General features: G+C 40.4%; 1 protein-coding gene across 2 annotated transcripts in view; it reads left to right on the forward strand.

Moving 5' to 3' along the window:
- The window catches only part of LOC122552746 (protein kinase C epsilon type), a 598,788-nt gene that overhangs the window by 537,651 nt on the left and 35,688 nt on the right, over nt 1-25,449 (forward strand). For both annotated transcript variants that reach the window (XM_043695660.2, XM_043695661.2), the window contains one exon: nt 22,860-22,998. In XM_043695660.2, coding sequence (XP_043551595.1) covers nt 22,860-22,998 — 139 coding nt within the window. The remainder of the gene's footprint in view (nt 1-22,859; nt 22,999-25,449) is intronic.

Raw genomic sequence — 25,449 nt, forward strand, 5'->3', positions numbered from 1 at the left:
ACTAAACTTCAGGGTGAAAATTTCCCATCAGCCACCATCCTCTGTCTTCTTTCAACTAGACAATTTCTGATGCAAACCAGTAAATCACTCTCAGTCCCATGCCTCTGTATTTTGTGCATAGCCTACCATGGGGAACCTTATCAAACACATCTTTCCTCATCTTTTCAAATGTAATAATGGACTGCACTGTGCAATTTATGTCTTAATGAAATAAACTTACCATGCAGGTCTCCTTAAAGTCTTTGTAGCAATGCCATTCATACCAAAGTAACTTGTAGCTGATTGCTATTATGCAGTAAACTAAGTTTTGTTTAAGGCAAGATTCTATTGTCGGATTATCTGAAGACTTTCCTCTACCGCATTAGACAAAGCAAGCCCTGTCGATTCCAACCCAAAAGAAGGATGCAAGTAGCAAACGGTGAGCAAGAGTCCAACTAGCTAATATGAAATGGTGATGGCAGTGGTCGCATGAAGATTTAGTTTAGCCGTACCATTACATCAGAGCTCAGTTCAGTGGATCAGTTATCAGGCAGGCAAAAGTTTCACCCAACAATGTAATCAAAACCAGTGTTCTTGCAGAGAGACATATCCAGGCATCGGAGTGTGAAAAATGAATCTTTGACCAATGTAAAATTTCAAAATATAAATTTATATTTTATAAAGCATTCTAAATTGTTACAGCTGTCAGATATGTATTCTGTCAATCTCTAAACAGATTTATTTGTGTATTTGATACTAATTTATTTGAAATGGGCAATAAAAAGTATTTTTTGGTCTGAACTGAGCTGTCAACTGGCAAATTAGCATTGAGCTGGTGGCTGTATAAGTTTTCTTGCAGTGGTCTGCTTGCTTGACCCTGTACAGATTCATCAAAAAGCTAACTTGAACTTACATAAATAGGGTTACGCCGATGTGTGCTAGATCATGGAAAATCTACTGATGGAAAATTTACTGTCTTTTCATACTCCAATCATGCTTGAATGTTATGCTGCCACCAATCAGCTCAAATCTTTGAGAGGTCGCTACTCGTTCTTTTTTTCTCCTCTGTTTGTGACCTGTCGCTAGTCTCTTTTTACATTCAAAAGGAAAAGACAAAACAGTGAAAATAAATACATTGTAGGGAGACCCATCGAAAAGGACTCCAACCCACTTCAAAGAGGCCTTCAAACAGCTTGATGAAATAAGATTTGAATATGCACCTGAAATACAAAACATGATGAGGAAATGTTTGCATATTTTGTGCAGTCAACCATCAAATTTGGTCCAACTGGAATATTCTGGTATCATATTGTCCCTCTTCAAGCTTTCATCTGTCAGTTTCATCTTTTTTTTAGTAGTTTTATATATTTGATTAAAATTTTCGATAGTAATTAAGGCACAATACACTGTTTTAGATATATTCCATTTCTGGTACTTCGGACTACACCCGGGATTTTAACTAACACAGCTTTGTGTACTAGAACATAATTTGTAAAAATTTTCAAATGTTTAGCAGTGTACTGAATAGGGTTTGGTAAAGGGCGATTTTATTAAACAGCAGAAAGTCTCTAAGGACATTATTTCAGACATGTTACTCTGGCAAAGATAGCTGGTAACCTGAAGCACTTCCCTAAATGAGGACACACTCAGTTACTGTCACTCCCAGGGAAAGTGAGTAGGGATCTCTTTATTAAGAATCCATTCTAACTAGAGTTAATGAAAACAATTGTGTTCCATATTGAGTTTAGTGTTTGACCATTTGTGGAATTATTATATTTTTCTAGCATTGCATAATCTCTGAATAATCTTCTGGTACCAAATCAGATCCAAGCCCTTAAGTGAGACCGAAATCAAACAATTTTCTTTATGGATAGAGATTATTAACTACCCAGTCTCACTGCTCCTTCCTACTTTAAAGAAAAAATTGATCAACCTGCTTAGATGTGGCCATTGTATTCTAGGATACACTTGAACATGGACCTCTGACACTATCACAGGCCACCAGACTGTTGTATCCCTTCTGCATCTGTCCAATCAATGAATTATCAGTTAACCAAAATCATCTGCCTAACCACTTTCTGTATTAATGTTTCCCCATCTTCAAATAAGAGCTTTTGAAGACATCCAGACAATCCTCGAACAAAACTAATGAAATTAAACAAAATACTTGTTTCATATTCTATATCTTGCCTGACAAGTAACAAAATTATGTTTTTTTATATTACATATAATACAAGCCTCTTTTCATATTCCTCTGAAAAAGATTCACCAAAAAGTGACACATACAAAATTTATTTTTTTCATGCTTTTTTTTGTATAATGTAACTTGTCATTCCACCAGGCATCCACCTTCAAGGATCTTAAAATCATTTCCTTCATAACAGTAAGGTTTTCCTCAGTAACTCTCTTTGTTGAGGATGCATTTTCCCAAAGAGAATGGTCATCTGCATTAGATCATGGGCAAAGATATCTCAGATTACCCCTTTTCTCAAATTTCCATTAGAATTGTGGATAAATATGCCCTCATTTATAGCTTCGACAAGTGCTAGTATTTCAACAGCTAAATTACTTCTAACGGCAGTTTTTATTTTCTTGGTTTCCCAGGCCATTGGCTAATATTTATTACTCTTTCCCACCAAAAATATGATAAACTCTTGTCATACTTGAAAAACTATCCTGAAGACTGACGTGAAACATTGTTAAAGTGAACTAGATTCATGTCTTCTGAGTCAGTCAATGCTGGAAACTTGAGTATGCATTTCTGAATTCAATTTATTTAAAACTTTATTAGCTTTCAAGATGTACTCAAAAGTATCTTTAATCTTTGTATTCAGTTCCAATATATCATACTGGCATCAAGTCTAGCCTGAGTGGACAAACAGTACAACTGACCAATCAAACTTCTTAAATGGTCCATTTCTTTTCTGGATGCAAAATCATCTTTCTTGAGGATCTGAAATTGCAGGGAAACCTCAGCAGGTCTGGCAGCATCTGCGGAGAGTAAGAAGAGGTAATGTGTTGAGTCCAGTGACCCTTCATCATGAATACAGCCCTGCACTTACAGCTTTTACTGATGTTGATGTTTCAGCAGCTACATTAGGGTCACTGATGAAGGGTCATTGGATACAAAACATTGACTCTGCTTCTTTCTATAGATGCTGCCAGACCTGCTGAATTTCACCAGCAAATTCAGTTTGTGTTTCAGACTTCCAACATCTGCAGGTCTTTGATTTTTCTTTGTTGAGAGTCTGGTCTGATTTACTGGGATGTGATTAATGACTTCTAAGTAAGACTGTTGATCCAGTATCACTCATGATTTATTCTATTCAACGTCTGATCCTATATATTTAAAGACCCCTGAAGTTTGCTTCCAAATTTAAATTCCCTTTATAGTTTATCTGTCACACATCTGTCTAATTACATGGATCTTCCTCATAAAAAAACATCAACATGGATCATGCATGTCTGGGGCTCTGGATTACTATTGACGTTACCATAATACCACCACCTTCCCATTCAACCAATTGAATCAACTGTCTGTTATATAACTCCCATGATTATCAATTCTATAATGGAATTAAACTTTGGCGTAATTATGTTTGTCAATTGGCTTTCAGTGCCTTTGTCAAGATCAACATCTATTACTAAGCTTTAATTATCCTGGAGAAAGTAATGATGAGCTGCCTTCTTGAATTGCAGCAGTCCTTGTGACATAGGTACACCACAATACCATTAGGAAGTGTAGGAGTTCCAAGCTGTTGACCCAAACATCAGTGAAGGAATGGTGATATATTTCTGAGTCAGCACATTTGTGCAAATTGAAGCGGAACTTGTATTTGGTAGTGTTGCCATGTGTCTACTGGCCTTGACCTTCCAGTTGGTAGAGTTCACAGGTTGGAAGATGCCATTCAGGAAGCTTTAGCAAACTGCTACATTGCATCAATTCATTGGAAGAAGCAAATGTTTAAGATGTTGGATGACATACTTACCAAGCACGCTACTATTGGATGATGTGTATTGGTATATATTTAGACTGAACCCCAAAATCAAAATACCTCCATAATTTCTTTTCAGTTTGTTTTAGTAGATTATTAACTACAAAGAAATATTGCTTTATTTTTAATTAAAGGAAGAAAATATATTCCACATCTTCTGCTCTCCATTGCCCCTCTGTCCCTAAGGTCACAACAAGTCATTGCAAATATAAATAAGTGTGACGAGCTTGATCATACTTTTGTTCAATCTCAGGCTTGCCAATACGAGAGAAATTAATTAACTTGCAACTGAAATCAAAAACAGTAAAGCACCAAGAAATTGATATGAGTTCACGTTTCACATGACTGGCTTTAGGTGCACTTACTAACAGAATTAATTTTCACTTTATGAGCTATTTAACTTAGTAAAGATATTAACATTAGCCAAAATTTGCAATTTTTTAAAAGGTTTTATTTTAACTTCAATATCATACTTATATTTCTTATTAAAATAATTGTAAAATATTATACTACTTCTGATAGTCTGTACTATGTCAATGAAACCTACATATTGATTCATACTCAGATTACTATCGAATGCACACAGAAGGACAATCTGATCTCACACTTCTGCCAATGCTGTTGATCGCTGGAAATATTCTTGTAAATCTTTCCTGCACCCTTTCTAAATCTTTCACCTCCTTCTTAAGTTGTGGTGTTCAGAACTGGGCACAACATTCCAATTGAGGCTGAACTAGTAGCTTCCAAGAGTATCCTTATATCTTTACCCTATGGATCTGTTTTTAAGATGCAATTTAAACTTCTCGTTACACTTCTCTGCTGCTTTCAATGATTTGTGCACGTGTAACCCCAAGTCTTTGTTTCTTAGCCTCCTCTAGAATGGTGTACTTTCTTTTAGATTGCCTCTCTTTGTTCTAACACCAGATTATACTACATCGCATTTCAATGCATTAAGTGTTCTCTGCCACGTGCCCATCTATTCAACAAGCTGTCTAAGTCCTATTGAAGTTTATCACTATCCACCTCACAGTGCTCTCAAGTTTTGTGTCACTTGCAAATTTAGAAATGTGCTCTCTGTACCAAGGTTACTGGCAATATTCTATGTTAAGGAAAACAGATGTCTTAGTATTAATCCCGAGGGAACCCCACTTCTTACCTTCCTGCAGTCTGAAAAACAAGCCTTCACCACTGCTATTTCCTGTCACTTGGCCAACTTCATTTGCAGGCTTTTTGGTCCTTCTCAATGGCTTCAACTTTGGAAGCCCATGCACACTTTATCCACCATATTACGTTCCATACTAAATTACAGGGAATGCAAGGCATAGCTGCCAAGAGTCAGACAATTAAAATTAGGAATGCTGAAGAAGCCAGTATTAGATGAGTATAGATATCTCAGAGGGTCTGCATCCGAATAGGATTACAGAATAGGGAAGGCCATAGATGGATCTGAAACCGAAAGTGAGAATATCAAAACAAGACATTGATACTCCTGGGACAAGATATGATCATTGGCAGTCCCTCGCAGATGGGGATGACTCTCTTCCACTCTCAGGCTGAGTCCATAGGTGGCTGTACAGACCAATGAGGCTACTGCAGGCTCTGTTCCACATGGGGCAGAAGGTGGTCATAGGTGGGAGTGGGTGGCAACACGATCCTTTCGCTTTTTCATCAGGCTTCCCGACGGCAAGTGTCGAGGTGCTCGACGCCTTCCCATTTGCTCCTCCTCCACTTCGGATGGTCTTGGGTCAGTCCTCATCTTAGAGCCATATAGGAGGGTGAGATCTCTGGAGCAAGTCTAAATCAGCCAAATGCAGGTGATTTCAGCAGTGGCAGTCAGAGATTGAGTGGATTCTTTCTGGCAGACTCAATAATCTGAATGCCAGGTCCAGCATTCCAATGGTACTGTCATTGATTACCAACCAGTTCAGCTCAGTAATGTGACCTGCAGAAGAACTACTATCAAATGGAGATTGAGATCGAGATCAAAATTCCTATTAATCAGTTTCAATAGGTCTTCAACCAAATGCCCAACACAAAGGAGGTCCTGGCTAAACAACAATAGGTATCTCATTTGTGCTATGTGCTGATAAACTGCAAGTTGCTGGTTAAATCCAAGAGAAGCCCAACATCCTAAACAATTGCTTTAATCTGTCTGTATGGACTTAGATAATGGAATGGTTGGAAGTTGGAAGAAAGTATGCAAATAGAATTTCTGCATATAAGTTTTCCAGTAGATAATTTTGACAGCCAAACACAGAATGAGCCTTGATAATGAATGTATTCAGCCAATTCCTTCACGGGAACCCCGCATCTTAAGTTCACCAGTCTTCACGTTGTTGGGGGAGATTCGTTTAACAATGTGCTCTTCCCATTGGCAGGTGCACCATTTCCATTCATTTGTTTCCCACCTGATTACAGTTAAAATGTATAGTGCTGGCATGTGGTCATGCAGCAGGGAAGATTCTAAGCCATGAAATCCACTATTAGCTCACAAGCATACACCTATGGGCAAGCTAGGAAATGGCCTCTTGGTCAAATAAGGAGGCTCTGTATCACAGGCACAATTCCCTGCCCAACACCCTTGCCATTAACATAAAACCTGAGAGCACAAAAAGTGGCATGGGTGTTTCTTAAAAATTAAATTTCACTTTAAATATTACACATCGCTGCAGATTCATTTTATTCATAGGTGCTATAGACCTGCCACATTTCCCATTCTTGCTGGCTCCATCATACCCTCCCTTCTGTCGAATGGGGTTACTAAACTGGGAACCAAGGGGCAATATGACCATTGTAGTCTTTGAACTGCAAACATGATAAAAAGACCATGATAGGATATTTTCCCCTTAAAAAGGATGCCCAATAAATTTAATATTGTATTTCCAGTTAAGTAAATTGTCATTCATTTAAAATATTTTGGGCCAGAGCTGAAATTGTGTGTATTTTAATTTCCTAGGAAACCCAACCTTATTAGATAAATAAATTAAATGATATTTTGACTTAGCCCTATTACTGCTGGTTGTAATAAAAATAAAGCTCAACAGACAAACTTGTCATGGAAGAAATTAAGTTATCAACCTATTGTGCATGTGAACATTTCCCAAGCTTATAGTATATGCAGTGACTATGTGTACAGTATAATCACTGAACATAATTCCCTTGAACCGTCAGAAACTTTTTCTGTAGATTACAAACAATGAGTTCACCAAGGAGCAGAACAATAGGGAAGGAAAGGGCAAGAGTTCATGATCCTTTGAAGTCAGCAACCAGACATTAATGGCCTTTTATATATTACTAAAATCAACAATCCTCAAACTTTCATGATGAATCCATTCCTTATGAAAAATGATGTGCATTGTCTATAGGTTCCAACTGGAACAGAGCAATCACAGATACCATACATTTCTGACACCGAAAGAGGTCCTGTAGCCTATTGTGTCTGTGTTGGTCGACAAATAGCTATTTTGCAATCTGACTGTCCTGCAATTGAACTATAACCCTGAGGATCTTAGCCCTTCAAGTAGATGCCGTGGTACTTTTCAAATGTGGTGATGGTTTCAGCCTCTATCTACCTTTCAGAGAGTGAGTTCAAGGTTCCTAATGTCCTCTAGGCGAACAAAGTTTCCTCATCTCTCTTCTAATCATTCTATTTTATTTTAAATCTGCCTCCTGGTTTTGACTGCTCTTTTAATGTAAGTACTTTATCCCTATTTCCTCCACTTAGATCATTCAAATATTTATACACCACAATTAAATCACCTCTCAGTCATGTCTGTTCCAGGGAAAACAAAAGCTCAACCTTTCCTCATAGGTAAAAATTTTCCAGTACTGGCAATATCTTTGTTAATCAGCCTGTTCAGAGATGTTAATACACACCTTTGCAGCTAGTGGGACTTGGACTCAGGAATCCTGGCTCAGACTAGGAACACTACCACTGCACCACCAGATCCTTTACCTATGTACTTTCTTCAGTATATCATATCTTCCTTATAATGGGATGACTAGAACTCTAAGCAGTATTCAATCTGTTGTCTAATTAGTGTTATATACAGCTCATGCAGATATGTACCAATGCCCTTCCTGATCTGCTGCACCCTGCCTATAAACTGTTGGGATTGGAATTCAGATTTTTTAGTATTTTGGCATCCCACTTAACCTAAATTTCCCCTGAGTCTTTTTTTCCGAACAAGGCAAAATTCAATGTCTAAGAAATGCTGAAGAAATTATTTAAACTAAAGCTATTAGACTGTCTATGAACCATTGGGCCTAGGTAGACATGAGCCATGTGGACTTGCCGTTGTGATTAGATGAGAATTCCCAGAAGCATGCTACAGTTAATACCCATAAGGGTTTGTACCAATATAAGAGACTGCCATGTAGGGTATCATCAGCCTATGCAATTTTTCAGCAAATGATGGAAAACATTTTACAAGGTTGACACCAGGTCACCATTTATCTAGATGACATGCTAATAAGAACATGAGAACCTAAGAACTAGGAGCAGGAAGAGGCCATCTGACCCTAGAACACATTGAGAACTTGGACATTGTCCTTAGATGCTTTTAATAGGCGGGTATATAACTTAGAAGGGAAAATGTGTTCCAGGCACCGCAAGTGACCTACTTGGGCTACAGAGTCAACAAGATCAAGTTACACCTGTTGGAAGATAAAGTGAGGGCAATCAAAGGTGCCCGAGCTCCTCTGTCTGTACTGGAGCTTAGGTCTTCCCTTGGGCTGGTGAGTTATAACCTGGCCTGCATCCGAGCACCTTCCATCAACTCTTAAAAAATAGTCATGAAGGCATACCTTTCAGGGAAGTGAAGAAACAGCTACCTTCCTCTAACATTCTGACACACAATGATCCCAAGCTTGGTATTAATATGCGATGCTTCGCTGTAAGGCATTCGGGTAGTATTAACTCATAGGTGGCTCAAGGGAGAGCAATGCCCAATAGTGTATGCATCCAGGACTTTGGTTAATGCAGAACATAAATGCAGACAGATAGAGAAGGAAGGTTTGGTGGTCATATTTGGAGTCAGGAAGTTCCACCAATACCTTTATAGACCTAAATGTGTCCCCTGCTATGTCTACTTAAAGAGGACAAGACAGTGCTGCCCATAACTTCAGGCTGAATCCAGTGGTGGTCTCTAATCCGTTGGGCATGTAATGTCAATTTGGAACACCATCCAAGTAATAAATCTTGGATGCATTGAGTTGCCTCCCACAGGCAGATGCATAACTGGTGATACCGCCACTGGAAGAGTCCATAATGGTTTTAAATTTTCTCGATGCACTTCAGGTCACAGCTGACAATATTAGACTTTCGAAAGGTCCGGTCCTGGCCAAATGAAACAGCTGGTGGTGATGGGAAAACCAAAGGGATGTCAGAACCAGAATTGAAACCTTCTTGTACCCAGAGAGACCAGATCACAGCAGAGGACAGCATATTGTCATGGGGAGCAAGAGTGATTGTCCTGAGCAAAGGTTGCCACCAGCTATTGGTTGAACTCCACCGGGGTTTCCAAAATGAAGATGTTTGTGATAAGTTATATCTGGTTGCTGGGATTGGCTGTGTTGGTGGGACAGTGCCCAGAGTGCTAACAATGACAAAAATTGGATTAGATTCCCTACAGAGTGGAAACAGGCCCTTCAGCCCAACAAGTCCACACCGACCCACTGAAAGAGTAACCCGCCCAAATCCATTTCCCTCTGACTAATGCACCTAACACTACAGGCAATTTAGCATGGCCAATTCACCTGACCTGCACATCTTTGAACTGTGGGAGGAACCCACGCAGACATGGGGAGAATATGCAAACTCCACACAGACAGTCACCTGAGGCTGGAATCAAACCTGGGTCCCTGGTGCTGTGAGGCAGCAGTGCTAGCCACTGAGCCACCGTGCCACCCCAATTGCCATGGGCAGCTCATCTACACTCGTGGGAATGGCCAGGTAAACCCTAGACTTGGTTACACTTTGACGATGCAGGTCCTTTCATGGCTCAATGTTCTTAGCCATTATGGACTTCCATTCAAAATGGCTGGATGCGCACAGTTAATTTGTCAAACACCGGAACGATGATAGAACAACTGTGTGCATCTTTTGCAATATACGGACTCCCGGGAGTGTCAGTCACAGATAACGGACCATCGTTTGCCAACTGGAAATTTGATTTCTTAATTTCCTAAAAGTGAATGGCATTCCTCATATAGGGACAGCTCCATACCATCCATCATCCAGTGGTGTGGCAGAAAGAGCAGTTCAAAATTTGAAGGCAGACCTAAAGAAACAGCCTACAGCTTTATTGGATACCCAACTGTCCCAGTTTCTATTCGATTATAGGACTACCCCTCATGCAATGATAGGGATAGCTCCAGCCGAGGTGCTAACGGGGAGAAGACTCTGCACCAGGTTAAATCCTACCTTCCTGTTTCTGGGAGGAGGATGAAATAGGAACAGGAATGCCAATGCCAGACACAAGGCTCCGCTAGGTGAGAGAAACAATTTACTTCAAGGGACAAAGTTTGGTGTAGGAACCAATGGAATGGCCCTGCATGGGTAAGAGGCATGGTCAACACGAGGTCAGGTCCAGTGACGTTTAACTTTCGGGTAGATGAGACGGTCCTAAACACTTGGACCATAAGAAAGCTGTAAACTTGCAAATGGGGCAGGAGCAAAACTACTCCAATTAAATCCTGCAAGCTCCTGTTTATTTCCACCAAAATTCACCTTGCCCCAATTTAGAACTTGAACCTGTGGACTAATTTTGTCCCTCTTCGTAACTTTTAAAATTAATAGAACTATGGTCACTGGTCCCAAAGTACTCCCCCGCTGTCATGCCTGTCACCTATCCTGCCCTCTTTCCCAAGAGTAGGTCGAGTTTTGCCCCTTCCCAAAAGACTGTCTATATACTGCTTGAGAAACTCTCCTGAATGTACTTAACAAATTCCATCCTATTAAGCCCTTCGCACTCTGGCAATCCCAGTCAATGTTAGGAAAATTGAAATCCCCTACGATGACAACCCTATTACTCCTGCAAGTCTCCCCAGTCTCCCTGCATATTTATTCATCTAATTCCCATTGTCTATTTGGGGGCCTATAGTACAATCCCAATAATGTCACCATCCCCTTCTTATTCCTTACCTCTACTCACAAAGCCTCACTGGATGATCTTTTCAGTTATTTCATCTTTGACTACTGCTGTGAGAGCTTGGACAAACTTGGATTGTTTTCACTGGAGTGTTGGAGGCTTGAGGGGCGACCTGATAGAAGTATATAAGGTTATGAGAGGCATGGACAGGGTGGATAGTCGGACTCTTTTTCCCAGGGTATAAGTGCCAAACACTAGGCAGCATAGGTTTAAGGTGTGGGGGAGAAAGTTTAAAGGAGATGGTGAGAGTGGTTTTTCAGAGGATGGTAGGTGCTTGCAGTGTGCTTCCAGAGGCGGTGATAGAAGCAGATGCAATAGCAGAGTTGAAGAGGTTTTTAAACAGATCCATGACCAATTAGAGAATAGAGAGATATGCACCATGTGCAGGCAGAAACGTTTGGATTAGAAAAGCTTCAAAGTCAGCACAGACATGGTGGGCCGAAGAGCCTGTTCCTGTGCTGTACCTTTCTATGTTCATTCAGAGCCTGTGTGCTGAGTAACCATGCTTCCCTGCCAACTGTGTGGCATCAGGGACATGGTGTTACTAAGTCCTCGGTCTCCCTTTGTCTTGTTGATCCTCCTATAGGCTGAGGTATGCCCTGAAGCAACTTCAACAGTCTCCCTATTCTTTACCTACCTCTTTTCAGCTAGTCAGTTTCCAAAGATGTGGATAAGCTGTCCATCTGCCTATTTAAAAATAGATTACCTCAAGACAAGTTCTAAATGAGCCTTGTAACGGGTTTTGTTCTGACTTGAGCTGGGAGGAGAGCAGGGTTCCTCTCTTGTCCTCCCCCAGCCCTGCTGATTACTGGCATTGGATTGAAATTTACATGCTGCCAAGTCTTGGTATTTTTAATTCTTGCTTCCCCCCCACCTACTTACCACCTTCATGTGGGAGCCTAAGCATTGTTCTGCTTTTTCCCCATTGTCCTCTTTCTGCATCCAATGTTTACCATTTTACCCTTGAAACATGTTTTGTGTCAACACACCCACTCCCTAATGCAATACTACCCTACTTTAAGAAAGCTGTGAAGGCTGTGTGCGGGGTACAGAAGACTTTGGCAAAGATGTTACCACAAGTGAGAAACTTAAATTGAGAGGAGATCTAATTGAACAAGGAAAGGTTACACAATTCAACAAACTCAGAACAATCAAATAGCAAGTAGTTTATTTAATGTAAACAAAGTGATTTTTTTTTCCTGAGGTACTCAGGTCCCTTGATCTTTGATACAAGAATAACAATGGAACAGGAGGATATTAGGATCAAGAAAAGACTGTTCAGACTGGATGTCTTGTCTCCTCTGTCTACTAGTGTTGCTTACAATCCCAAGCTATTGTATTCTCTAATTCTCCCAGCCCAGACCAGATTTCCTTTTATCAACATTTGGCACAAGATTTAAGGCTTTATCACGTGACACAAATCTGGTCAAATTCCTTTTGAAAGATTCCACCAACCCAGCATTCACTGCACTAGGTGGCAAATTTTCCTTTGGTCATGTTAACAATTCTCTAGTAAGTTATGTTTAACTCCTGGCTCCATAATTACATAGAATCACGCACAGGATATAGTGCAGAAACAGGCCATTCGTGCCTTTGCTGGTGCTACTGCTTTACATGAGCCTCCTGTCTTCCCTCCTCACCTAATGTGATTCAAATAACGTACCTATTCAAATCTTTGTCATGTGTTGATCACACTTACTCTTCATTGTATCTTTGTTAAGTGCCAAAATTACTGCTTATTATCTATAATATTTCATTTTTGTAAAGTAAACCCTGTTTGGATCCTGCATATTTCTGGGGAGGTGGGCGGGGTTGTGTTCAAAGGCACTCAATGCCTGTTCAAAGTTTAAGGGACCAGCATCAGCCAACAAATGGGAGTGAGAACCCATCCCCCCTTCTTCCCTCTCTGACCACTGCCCCTCGATCCCCCTCCTTCAGCAACCCTGCCCCTTGGGTAAATGCAGTACCGACATCAGCCAGCAGTGGTTGGTGGCACTCCTGAGCAACACAGTGTTGCTGGCCTCTGATGGTCTAGCAACCCTGGGCAAGTAGGATGTCTGCCTCCGAGATCCTTGACTGTGGGGAAGGCCGCTCTCTGTCACTGAGGTGCCTGATGGGGTTCTCACCAGCTCCAAGACTGGTAAATCCTTGCTGCCTACATTAAATTCTGTCCCAGTGCTGGGGTATATACATAATAAATATTCCAGTTTTGATCCTGGGTTTCAATTGATTACACTGGTCTTAGTGAATGTTTGGGGCACTACAAATGGTAATCATGTTCTCAGGGTCATGAAGGAGAATATTTTACCCAGTTTTCCTACTCCCAATCACTATTCGGTTATCTCTGTTGAATAGTGCATATGAGGAATGTTGGACAAGGACAGGATGAGACTTGCCAATCTTGCTCGGATGGAACTTAATCTATCAGAAAAGGATTGTTGATAAGTAACATTATGGAGGGTTTCTGGCTTCATGGAGCTGTATTCATACAGTAATCACTGCTCTGTGCTGGATGACGCACCATCTCAGCCAGCTAAAAACTGAACATTTAGTCAAATTTCTGAATGCTTTAAGCTGCAGTAGCCATCAATGAACTTCAAACAGTCTTATTTGGAATGAGTCCCAATTGCAGATGATTATACTCGAGCTGTCAAAAATTCAAAAGTGATCACAGCTTGTTAAATTTTTGGAAGCGATCATGAGCATTCGAAGAGGATTACAGCCAATTAAATTTGTCTATAGAGGCATGTAGCATCAATTGCAGCTTCCTACAGATCATGATTTAAACAAAAATAAACAAACCTACTGCATATTTTCAACATTTGCCTCTTCCAAATCGCCTGGTTTGTTAGCCTTCTTTCTGATCATTCTCTGGTGCCTCTGTGCCACTTTTGCTGGGACAGTCCTTATGTCTACTCAGGAAAGATGAGGGTGTCTACCACTAGGGTGACCTCTACTCTCACTGTCAAGATCGCCTGTTTGCCCCCTGCCAAGGTGATCTCTGTTCCCACTGTGAGGCAGACCCCAGTGTCCAGTCAGCGATGGAACCATGTCTAATGCCAGGGTGATCTCTGTGTTTACTGCCAGAGTGATCTTTGTGTCTACTTAGTGACAGTGATCTCTGTGTCTACCGCTACGTGGACTAATTCTGTTGGAAACATAAGTGATGCTTTGCCAGAGCAGGTATCTGGGGGAGGAGAGAACACTGAGAGAAATAAGACTGCTGTAGAATTAAGTCTAAAAGCATATAATGAAGAACAAAAGTTAGCAACTCTCCTTCAATGGCACTTTCCAAACCCACTTCCTGTATGAACTCGAAGGCCACAGGACAGCAAATGAATGCAGGCACCATCACCTGCAATGTACCCCTTCAAACTGACACCATCCTGACTTGGAATTACAATAATGTTCCTGCATTGTCTTTAAGTCCAAAACTTGGAGCACTCTTTCTAAGAGCCCCCACCTATAGGCTGCTGTTCTCGAATATCCAACTACTGAGATGGTGGAGCTGAGGAAGCAATGTCAGGCAGGCTGTTAAAGAAGGCCCGCATCACCCCAGTATCTGTAAGCCCCTCAAAGCTCAGGACAACAACCCATGTCCCAGCCAGGCTCTGGGCTGTAACAGACCTCACCTCAACATAGGTTTACGACAAGCCCTGACACCATGGCAACTCTCGGGCTCAGAAGCCCATTCCTCTCCCCCTCAAGGTTGAAGTTTACAATTCTCCCAGCCCTCCCTCAACCTCGCCCAGTCAGAAGCTTAAAGCAACACCCATTTTGCTTATAGATAGGTGGACGGAGGTGGATTCATAAAGAGTTAGGAGTAATGTGTGAAGGAAAGGGTGAGAAGGGGCGAGAGGATGGAACTATAATGTATTACATCACATCATCGTGCTAATCAATAACATTAATCAGTATAATTAGTACTAATAACACTATAATGAACTCCATAATGATTTATCTCACCACACTTGCAACTGGGATTTCCTGTTTTCTGTGTCTGAGATTTGTTTGAGTTGTTGCTTTTCTTATTATCCAATCACTGCCTGCAGCTGGGACGTTGAAAAAATCTGACCCCTGACTTGTTCCTTCTCTGGGTCATTTATAAGGCGATCAAGTTTTTGTTTTAGCTTTCCTGATTTCCAGTGATTTCAGTTGAACACTGTTAAATGCTTCAAACCAAAATAACCATTTGGAATTGGTGTGCTTGCTTGCAGCACTGTTTGATTTAATTTCAAGATCATTGAAATCAATAAATCACAAGTAGATGCCATGCAATGATGGAGTGAACACTTTGGAACATGGATTGAATGCTTTTGAATGCAGAGCATCAGAAATAAGTGTGATCAAAGTGTTAAGTGCAGAATAATGTTGACCATTTCTGGTAGGGATGTGGAAACATCTTGAGAAAAATACAAATGTGCTAAATTTTTCAGAAACTGTAGACTCAGATAGAGAAATAAATTCTGTAAATGCTTAACCATCTAAGTTTATTTTAATCACAAGGCAGTATGTTTTTTACTGATTTTCATTTATCAGATATTTAATTGAAACAGGAACTAATTAGTTTGATGTTTGAAATACTTTCCCTTTAGCTGGTTTGATTGTGATTTGAGGACATGTGGGGGAAGAGGGAGTGGACTTGAGATGCCGACTAGGAGATATTATTTGCTCTGCGCCAATACCTGTAGAAGGGCCAGTGTGGTACAGAAGGATCATGTATTACTCCATTTCTTAGAGTATCCGGACTATGTGAAACTTCTAGTTCAGGACTTGGGGACTTTGTAGTTTGTAAAAAGCATAAAAAGCCCATTTGGAATAATCAGAAGTAGATGGAATGAGTCCCAACCTGAAAAAGACCCAAGTTAAAGCACAAAGTTGGGAAACTAGAACTGAATGCAAGTTTGATAATGGATGGACAACTGCAAGAGCTGATAGGAGAGAATATGATGGTGAAGTCTTTGCCATAGCCATAGACATCACCCAACTTGATATCTGCAATTGTCTAGATTTACTCTCTACTGCTTTCTAGGCTTTCATGTTGCTGTTGTTTCCTGATTCAAGTCTCTGGCTCAAAATCTCTTAGCAGGAACCCACTGAGCTCCTGAATTAGCAGTTTCCACATCCATAGTCTGTTTTTAGTCCATTGATTCACAACTCTGCTCCTTCTTCATTTTTGTTTTCATTTTCTAACTTAACATTACATCTGCTTCATTGAAAGAATACTCAATATCTACCTTATTGGTTCTGGTCAATTGAACCCTGTAGGTTGGGCAGAAAAAATAAACCAAGTTTCTTGAGGTCACTGAATGCAAATAAATGGAATTTTTATTTCAATAAATAAATAGGATGGAACTGCATGGAAAAGAAACAACAATCTCTCCATGTTTCTGAGCCATTTAGAATACATTTTTGCTTCTTCTCTACTTTGACCAGGATGTGTGTGATCTTAACTCCATTTTGCTTATAGATCCTAAATAGATTCTGTAAAACTTTCAGCATCAGTCTTGCAACCATTGCTAACAATGTCAATCTTTAAAACAAACATTTTTCTCACAGGTTCATGTTCAGGGAAGTTTGGATTGTTCTCCTTGGAACAGAGCAGGCTCTGAGATTACCAAAGAGAAGTTCCCAAGAAGGCGAGAGGTTTCGATAAGGGTAGACAGAGAAAACTTTTCCCTCTGGCAAGTGAATCAGTAACTAGAAGTCATAAGGCAGAAAATTCTGGATAGGGCTGGCAAGAGGGTGGGTGTGGCAGGTTTGGGAAGGGAAGAGGGAACTGAGAGCTCAGTCCCCAAAGCCCCAGATGGAAAATGGCTGGTGAGCTGACAGACCAGAAAGAATATGCTACAGGTGGGCTGAAGCACTTCAGGCCCAGATGTCTTCCCCCACTAGGAGTGATGCAGTGCCCACTGGAGCTACCAGCCAAGATAAGTTTCTGGCAACTCTGGGCACCCTGGCAGTGTTGGAGCTCAGCAATGGGTAGAGTGTGGGTTTTTAAATATAGGGCAGCAAGGATGGAAGTGGGGGCATGTTCTTCTCGGGGAGTGGGGAATGTTGCATAAAAGTAGTCTTAAAAGTGTGGGTTAGTATTGCTGAATTATCAAGCTCCCACTGGGCAAAGGGTGCCAGTGTACTTAGATATGATTGTCTGGTTAGCACACAAAACAATACTTTTCACTGTATCTCAATACATGTGATAAATCAAATCAAATCAACAAGAGCTTTTAACAATCAAGTAACCATAATTATTTATTTGTATATTGGTGGGGGCTGCTGACTTTGGATGGCCAACCACCCTCCATATTGTGGGAGTCAGCTTGGAGCTGGGCTTGAGGCTGGTGGACTGACCACCAAATGCTCCCGTGCCTGAAGCACATCCAATTCATAGATCCATAAGCAAATGGGTAGCTAGATGGACATTCATCCATGCAGAGATTTGCCTGAGCCTCAGAAATCTGTACCTGAAAAGGTGGTGGACATTGATTCCAGAAAAAAAATTTCTCACAGGTTCATGTTCAGGGAAGTTTGGATTGTCCTCCTTGGAACAGAGCAGGCTATGAGGTTACCAAATAGTAGCTTTCAAGAAGGTGAGCGGTTTCAGTCAAGGTAGACAGAGAAAACATTCAGTTTTATAATAATGATTTTTAGAAGGGTGAGAGGATAAAGAGCTCACAGGGTTACAGCCAGAAAGCATGAACGTGGGACTAAGCACGATTGCTCTTTTAAGGAACCCTTAAAAGAGGGTAAGAACAAGTCAAATGGTCCCCTCTTGTACCATAAGTCCAAATGATTCTTCACCTGCCCCTTTAGTTCTCTATTGTAACATTTCTTTCACTTTCTGTTCAATGCTGCATTTTGGGAAAACAAATCTTAGCAGAACTTATACATTTAATGGTAAGGTCCTAGGGAGTGTTGCTGAACAAAGAGACCTTGGAGTGCAGGTTCATAGCTCCTTGAAAGTGGAGTCGCAGGTAGATAGGATAGTGAAGGTGTTTGGTATGCTTTCTTTTATTGATCAGAGTGTTGAGTACAGGAGTTGGGAGGTCATGTTGCGGCTGTACAGGACATGGTTAGGCCAATGTTGGAATATTGCGTGCAATTCTGGTCTCCTTCCTATCGGAAAGATGTTGTGAAACTTGAAAGAGTTCAGAAAAGATTTACAAGGATGTCGCCAGGGTTGGAGGATTTGAGCTACAGGGAGAGGCTGAACAGGTTGGGTCTGTTTTCCCTGGAGCGTCAGAGGCTGAGGGATGACCTTATAGAGGTTTATAAAATTGTGAGGGACATGCATAGGATAAATAGACAAAGTCTTTTCCCTGGGGTTGGGGAGTCCAGAACGAGAGGGCATAAGTTTAGAGTGAGAGGGGAAAAATATAAAAGAGACCTAAGGGGCAACTTTTACACACAGAGGGTGGTGTGTATATGGAATGAGCTGCCAGAGGAAGTGGTGGAGGCTGGTACAATTGCAACATTTAAGCGGCATTTGGATGGGTATATAAATAGGAAGGGTTTGGAGGGATATGGGCCGGATGCTGACAGGTGGGACTAGATTGGGTTGGGATATCTGGTCGGCATGGACGGGTTGGACCGAAGGGTCTGTTTCCATGCTGTACATCTCTATGACTATGACTCTATGTCAAGTGATCTCCTGTAAAACACCAAAGGACATTTGTTACATAAAAGTAATCTTAAAAGTGTGGGTTAGTCTTGCTGAATGATCAAGCTGACTTGCTCATTTCTCATTGTAACACCTCCTTGTCACAGATGTGATTAAAAAGCTGCATTACCGTTTTCCCTACTTCATTTATGATTACACATTTGAAGCAAGTTCTTTCCCAGTTGTGTTCTGTTTGTTAAACATGAACTCAGGTCATTAAACATTTCTTTCTGATGGCGAGAGCGTTGGCTAATTAATGGAAGGTAGGGAGTTCAGTTAAAGGGATATCTTCAGGATAGCAGCCTGTAACAAGTGGAGTACCACAGAAATCATTCACAATATATATTAATGACTTGGCTGACAGAAATATCTATTGCCCAGTTTGCAAATGATACAAAAATAGATGGGAAGGCAAGTGGTAATGATGACACAAGAAGTGTACAGAGCAATACAAAAGTGATGCACATTGGTCAGAAGAATAGAAGGGCTGAACATTATTTAAATGGGGTAAAACTGAAGAAAGCTGCAGCATGGAGGGATTTGGACAATCTGGTGTCTGAATCACAGAAAGCTTGTGTCCAAGTTCAGTAGGTTATAGGGAAAACAAGTGAAATGTTGGCCTTTATTTCAAAGGGAATGGGGCATGAAAATAAGATACTCTTGCTAAAACTATACAAGGCACTAGCCACAGAGCAGCTGGAATACTGTGTCCCTTATCCAAGGACAGATATTCTGGCATTACTAACAGTCCAAAGAAGGTCACTGGGTTAATCCTTGGAATGGAGAATTTTGAGTCGGTTGAACTTGCACTCATTGGAGATTAGGAGAAGGTTGGGAGATCTCACTGGAACATAGAAGATTCTTTGGAGGCGACAGGGTAAATGCAGAAAGATTGTTTCCCCTTGTCTAGCACCAAAGAGTATTACTCAGAGTGAGAGGTCACATGTTTAAAACAGAGATGAGGAAGAATGCTTTCTCTCAGAAGGTAGAATCTGTACAATTCTTTGCCACTGAGGGCCATATTGTTAAATATCAAAGCTGGGCCATTAAATACATTTAATGCTGAGTGTGCAGACTTAAAATCAGTAAGGGGATCAGTGGTTATCGCTTAATGTGGCCTTCACATTCCCACGGTATAGCTGGAGACAACCAAACGAATGCATTTTAAAATTATTTCAATCGTACTGGGGGAAGTGGGAATGTCCCTCAAAAATAATATGATCCCTTCAATCTATACATAGAACATAGAATAGTATAGTAACGGAATCAGCCCTTCGGCCCATGATGTTGTGACGCCAAATGAAACTAATCCCTTCCTCTTGTTCTTGGTCCATATCTTTCCATTTCTTGCACGTTCATGTGCTTATTCTAAAAATCCCTTAAATGCCTCTATTGTATCTGCCTCCACCACCACCCTTGGCAGTGTGTTCCAGACTCCTGCTACACTCTGTGTAAAAAACTAGCCCCTCACATCTCCTTTGAACTTTTCCCTCTCACCTTAAATGCACGCCCCCAATATTAGACATTACAATTCTGGGAAAAAGATTCTGACCGTCAACCCTGTCTATGCATCTTGGATTGTTATAGACTTCTATTAAGTCTCCCCTCAGCCTCCGCTGCTCAAGGGAAAACAACTCTAAAATACCCACTGCAAATTGGTATAATGTTCTCTCTCTCCCTCTATCCCGCCCTGCAGTAGCACCATATCCACCTTGCTGCTAGCTAAGTTGGCCTTTTGCCCACTTTATATTGCACCAAACGAAGTCTAACAAATTCAATACCTAAAAGCCATGCTACCACAGCAACTCAAAGACTTGGATTCCATTGCTGGCCACCTCCATCTGTTTCACAGTTTTCAAAAGTGCACTTTTCTTTCTGGGAGCATGGGATTGCAGACTGAACTTCTGAAGTTATGTTGTGATACTTATATTGCACTAAGATCAAGTTCTAAATTTCCTTCCTGTGGTGCATGACTGATTAAAATGATGTTATGATATGAACATGATCTCTCACCTGATGTGATGCTACCTCATTGTTTTGATGCGAAGCTTCAAATGAATTTACAATGTGGCAGTGCGTATAGGGTCATAATGCTGGATTCTGTCAGGGAAAACTCTGTGAAAGCTAGTTCTTGATTTATTTGTAATGAATTTGGAATAAAAGGTGTATTACTTGTGTATAGTATTTTTTGGACTTTGGATTTAAAAATAGAGGCAATAGGTATTGGTTATTTCTCTGACGAGTTTTTTGGAACAGTCACCAAAATGCAGTATTGTCAAAAGGCAGGTGACTGCAGACCATGTGGTGTAAATAGAAAGGTCTCTGTGCTCTCGATTTTAGGACAGATAGGCTAAACATTTAAGACCAAATGAAATTCTTGTTTCAGTTCAGAAGACACCAGAGTTGAGTTTAACAGTTGGTTTAGTTTTTCTCCTAGAAGGTGTTAAGGGAATTGTAACATTAGCAAAACTTCAAAATCAGGAGAGCTTGCTGAGAAATATGCACGTTATTAGAATCGAGAAAGTTTGGGTTCACAAATTTGTACAAATCCCAGATCAGCTGACTTGCAAAGGACTTTGCGCATTGTCTACACTGCAAACAAATTGCAAGGAGTGAGGTAAGTAGCAACTCAGAAAGTTCAAATAAGAGCCACTCCTCTGGACCTGGGTGTTTTTAATGGATAGCATCAGGAAAGTAATTGAAACTTTGTTTTGTTCTTTATTTTTCAATCATTCTAACAAGCTTCTATTTTTAATTAACTTGTGTTTTCTCTCCTTGTGTTATAAAATTCTGTTCTGTTGTTAAAGAAAGTCTGTAACATTGTGTGAATATGTTTCGGTGACTAAACCGTCACGTTACCTAACTAAACTACCAAAAAAAAGTTGTCAGGTTTCATTCTGAGATCTTACTTGTCCAGCAGTGCACTCAAATCGGTCCTGTTGGTAATTAATTTGAGTACTTTTGGGATTGGAGACTGAATGCTACCGTTCATTTAATGATATATTTAACAAGTTTCATTTTGTTCAAAGTAAAGGTGCAGCATGAACTGTGCCCATATTGTTATCTGCAGGAGTGAGAAGCCCTGAATACTAAAATGTTTGTGAAAGCAGCATTTTACCAAAGAGAAAAACAACAACTACACCAGTTGTTTGTTCCTTTCACAGAAAATCGAATATCTGTGATCAGAAAATTTGTTCAACTTTCAAAATCTTTCTAATGAACCTTAAAAAACAGCTATCTTCAGTGAACACCAGAGCTCCCCATATAATGCAGTCAAACATTTCACAACATAGCATCTCAAAGGTCCAATCAATGTGGGCAGGTTCAGATTAGCACCATTATCTTGCAGTGGTGATCCATTCTCACATCATCTGAATCATTCTGCTATAATGCGCGTTTTGTTAATGCAAATTTGCTGTAATGCGATTGATGAATTGGCGATACTGTTTCTAAAGCGTGAAGGTTTAAAGCGTGTATTGGTTATAACACAATTTCGGCCCCATCAGTTTAAATGGTGCTGCTATTATGTGGTTTTCTTATAACGCGGAATTGCACAAGAATGGAATTACTGCATTATAGCGGAACCTGTATGCATGAAAATAAAAGCAAAGTCAGTTTTCAAACTTAAAATGTGATCTACATTTTTTTAAGTTAATGGATATAAATTAGTAGCACAAAATAAATAATTTCTAAACTAAGTTGACTCTTTAGAACAATTCCAACTCATTAAATCCACCATGCTGGGCCTGGACTTCAATAAGATTAATATGTGAGGTCACACGTCATTGAGTAAACATGATTAGGTATCCCTGCTGTGAAATATCATTATAAACATTTTTCTCAATGTCATCACAGACACAAATAAAAGAAAAATTCACATGAGCCATGTTACCTTTCATAATTACAAAGCAGTGAATACAAGACTGCCTTATTTTCTATGGAATTCTCAAATTTATCTTAACAATTTGTCATTCTGCCTTATAAATAATCTTATATCCTTTTCGTATCACTAGCACAAACAGCTAACCTTGAATATCAAAACTAATAATGAGGATGTTTATTCATTATTTGCAGAGATCTTAAACTGGACAATATCTTGCTGGATGCTGAGGGGCACTGCAAGTTGGCTGATTTCGGCATGTGCAAGGAAGGCATTCTGAATGGTATCACAACAACGACTTTCTGTGGTACCCCTGATTACATTGCCCCTGAGGTATGTTTGCTTTCTCCCAATGATCTTTATATGTCAACAAACCTTAGGAACTTTGCTCTTCGTGTGAGTAAAGCATTTGATTTTACCTCACTCTCACAGTAAGAAATCAAAAATCATGCTTTAAATCTTGTCATGGAGTGTTAAGTACCTTTAGTGCATGTGACTTCAAATCCTAGGTTGGACTAACATTCACAATTGGATGCACCTCTTTTGGTGAGTTCCTTGGTTCTTAGCTGGAGTGTTAGGGAAAGTATTATGCTGTGACACACATGTCTATTTCAAGAGAGCACAAAATTAAACAGAAAGCCTATCCCTTTAAATCACCAAGTTTCTCCCTACTGCCATTGTTTTCTGTTCTTTCAGTGGTTCCTAGTTTACATCTTCGGCACTGTACACCGCAAGAGGTTGTACCTCTTGTTATTAATGCACTGTAAACAACTACTCAGAAATGGAGAAGGTACATGGTTAGCAGTTACCCTTACTCTGAGACCTTACAGTCATTCTTTCGCACTTTTTTAACACGTTATCCATTCAGTATGTGGCTGAGGCTAATAAAGTTGCATTATTATCCATCCTTAAGGTATAAAACCAGTTCCTGCCACTTCATGGCATGGGACATGCACCACCCTACAAGTCCTTTCTGTCACTTGGGTACCATTGTCATGCTTCTTTTGATGTTGGATACCTAGTAAATGGAGATCTTCCATTTACATAGTGCTCCATCTAGCTTCAAGGTATCCAAATGTAATTTGAAATCCATATGATATTCATGTGGAAGGGAAAAGTTCTATTTTCACCCATTCTGGCTTGCATGTCACTTCCGTCACCCAGCAGTTCCTCACAGAGAATAACAATAATTGTGGTGCTCACTACCAAAATCATCAGGACCATAACATTTTCCAGTGCACCCCAAGTGAAACAATTCTTGCAAAACGCACCAAAAACTTGTATAGTTTTGCTGTATGTTGGAATATATTTTCCTGCATAGTTTTGACAAATGGTTTCTTTTGCGTTTCCAATTCAATATCTGTGCAAGTCAGCTGCCCATTCCATATTGTAACCTGGTTAGTAGGAAATATGCACAAGTTTATTAGTCTCCTGAGTTTTGTTCCTTTTCTTTAGGGCAGTGAATGCATTGCGAAATCCTGAAGAAAACCCAGCTGAGATTGGAATCTTAGCTGTGACAAATCATCAGCATAAATGTTCATCTCTGTCACTTTGTCGAGCGGCATTTGAATGAAATAAAGTAGAGGATTCATCGTCAGGTCAAAGCCAAAAATAATCAGGCAACATTTCATTTCTGTCAAAAACCGACGTTGATATAATGGTTAATGATAGTCATTTATGGATACAAATCAGAACTCTGTCACTGAAGTCATTATGAAAGATTACAGATGTGCATTAGAAACCATTTCCAAATAAACTGAGCAGTTGTTTCTTAAAGTTCTTAATATTTCAACTTTGGCTCAGCAGAAGCTGACCTTCATCTCTGAATAAGAAGGTTGTAAGCTTAAGTCCCACCCTAGATTCTTGAACATGTAATCCAGATTGACCCTTCCCAATCGTACTGCAGGAATGCTGCACCTGTTGGAGGTGCTGTACTTCAAATGGGACCTTACACTGAGTCTCTATCTGCCTTCCAAGTGGATTTCTAACGGACCTGGCAGCAGAATTTGAAGATGAATGGGGAGGTTCTCTCCGACATGCTAGGTAATATGTATCCAGCAATCAACAAAATCACATCCACCAGGGCCTTATCTCTTGCTGTTTGTAGAGCTTGTGCAAACAAACAGAGATACAACAAACCTACAGACTAGGAGCAGACATAGGTCATTCAGCCTATCAAGCCTGTTGAGTAAAATCAAGTCTGATCTGTTTGTGTTCTGAATTCCACAATCACAGCTATCCCCGATAATCTTTGATTCGATTTCCTAACAATAATCGATCTACCTCTGCCTTGAAATGTTCAATGACCTAACCTCCACCATCTTCTGAGGCACAGAGTTGCAAAATCACACACCTCTCTGAGCGTAAAATGTTCCCATCATTTCTCTCCTATAAGGGTGTTCCCTGATTTTAAAACAGTGTCCCCTCATTCTGGACTCACCCACATGAATCACACACTTTCCACATCCATTTTGGCAAGACCATTCATGACACTATAAGCATCACCAGGTCACCCCTTACTCTTCTAAATGCCAGGGAAACCAAACCTAGCCCGTACCAAAACAGAAATTGCTGGAAAAGCTCAACAGGTCTGGCAGCACTCGTGGAGAGAAATCAGAGTTAATGTTTTGGGCCAGGTGATCATTCCTCAGAACCTTCCTTCCTCGGTTCTGAGAAAGGGTCACTCAACCTGAAATGTTAACTCTGACTTCTCTCCACAGGTACTGGCAGACCTGCTGAACTTTTCCAGGAATTTCTGTTTTTGTTTCTGATTTACAGCATCTG

This window comes from Chiloscyllium plagiosum, unplaced genomic scaffold (genome assembly GCF_037043375.1).
Source record: "Chiloscyllium plagiosum isolate Xiang-an unplaced genomic scaffold, Cpla_swu_hap1 HiC_scaffold_10, whole genome shotgun sequence".
NCBI lineage: Eukaryota > Metazoa > Chordata > Chondrichthyes > Orectolobiformes > Hemiscylliidae > Chiloscyllium > Chiloscyllium plagiosum.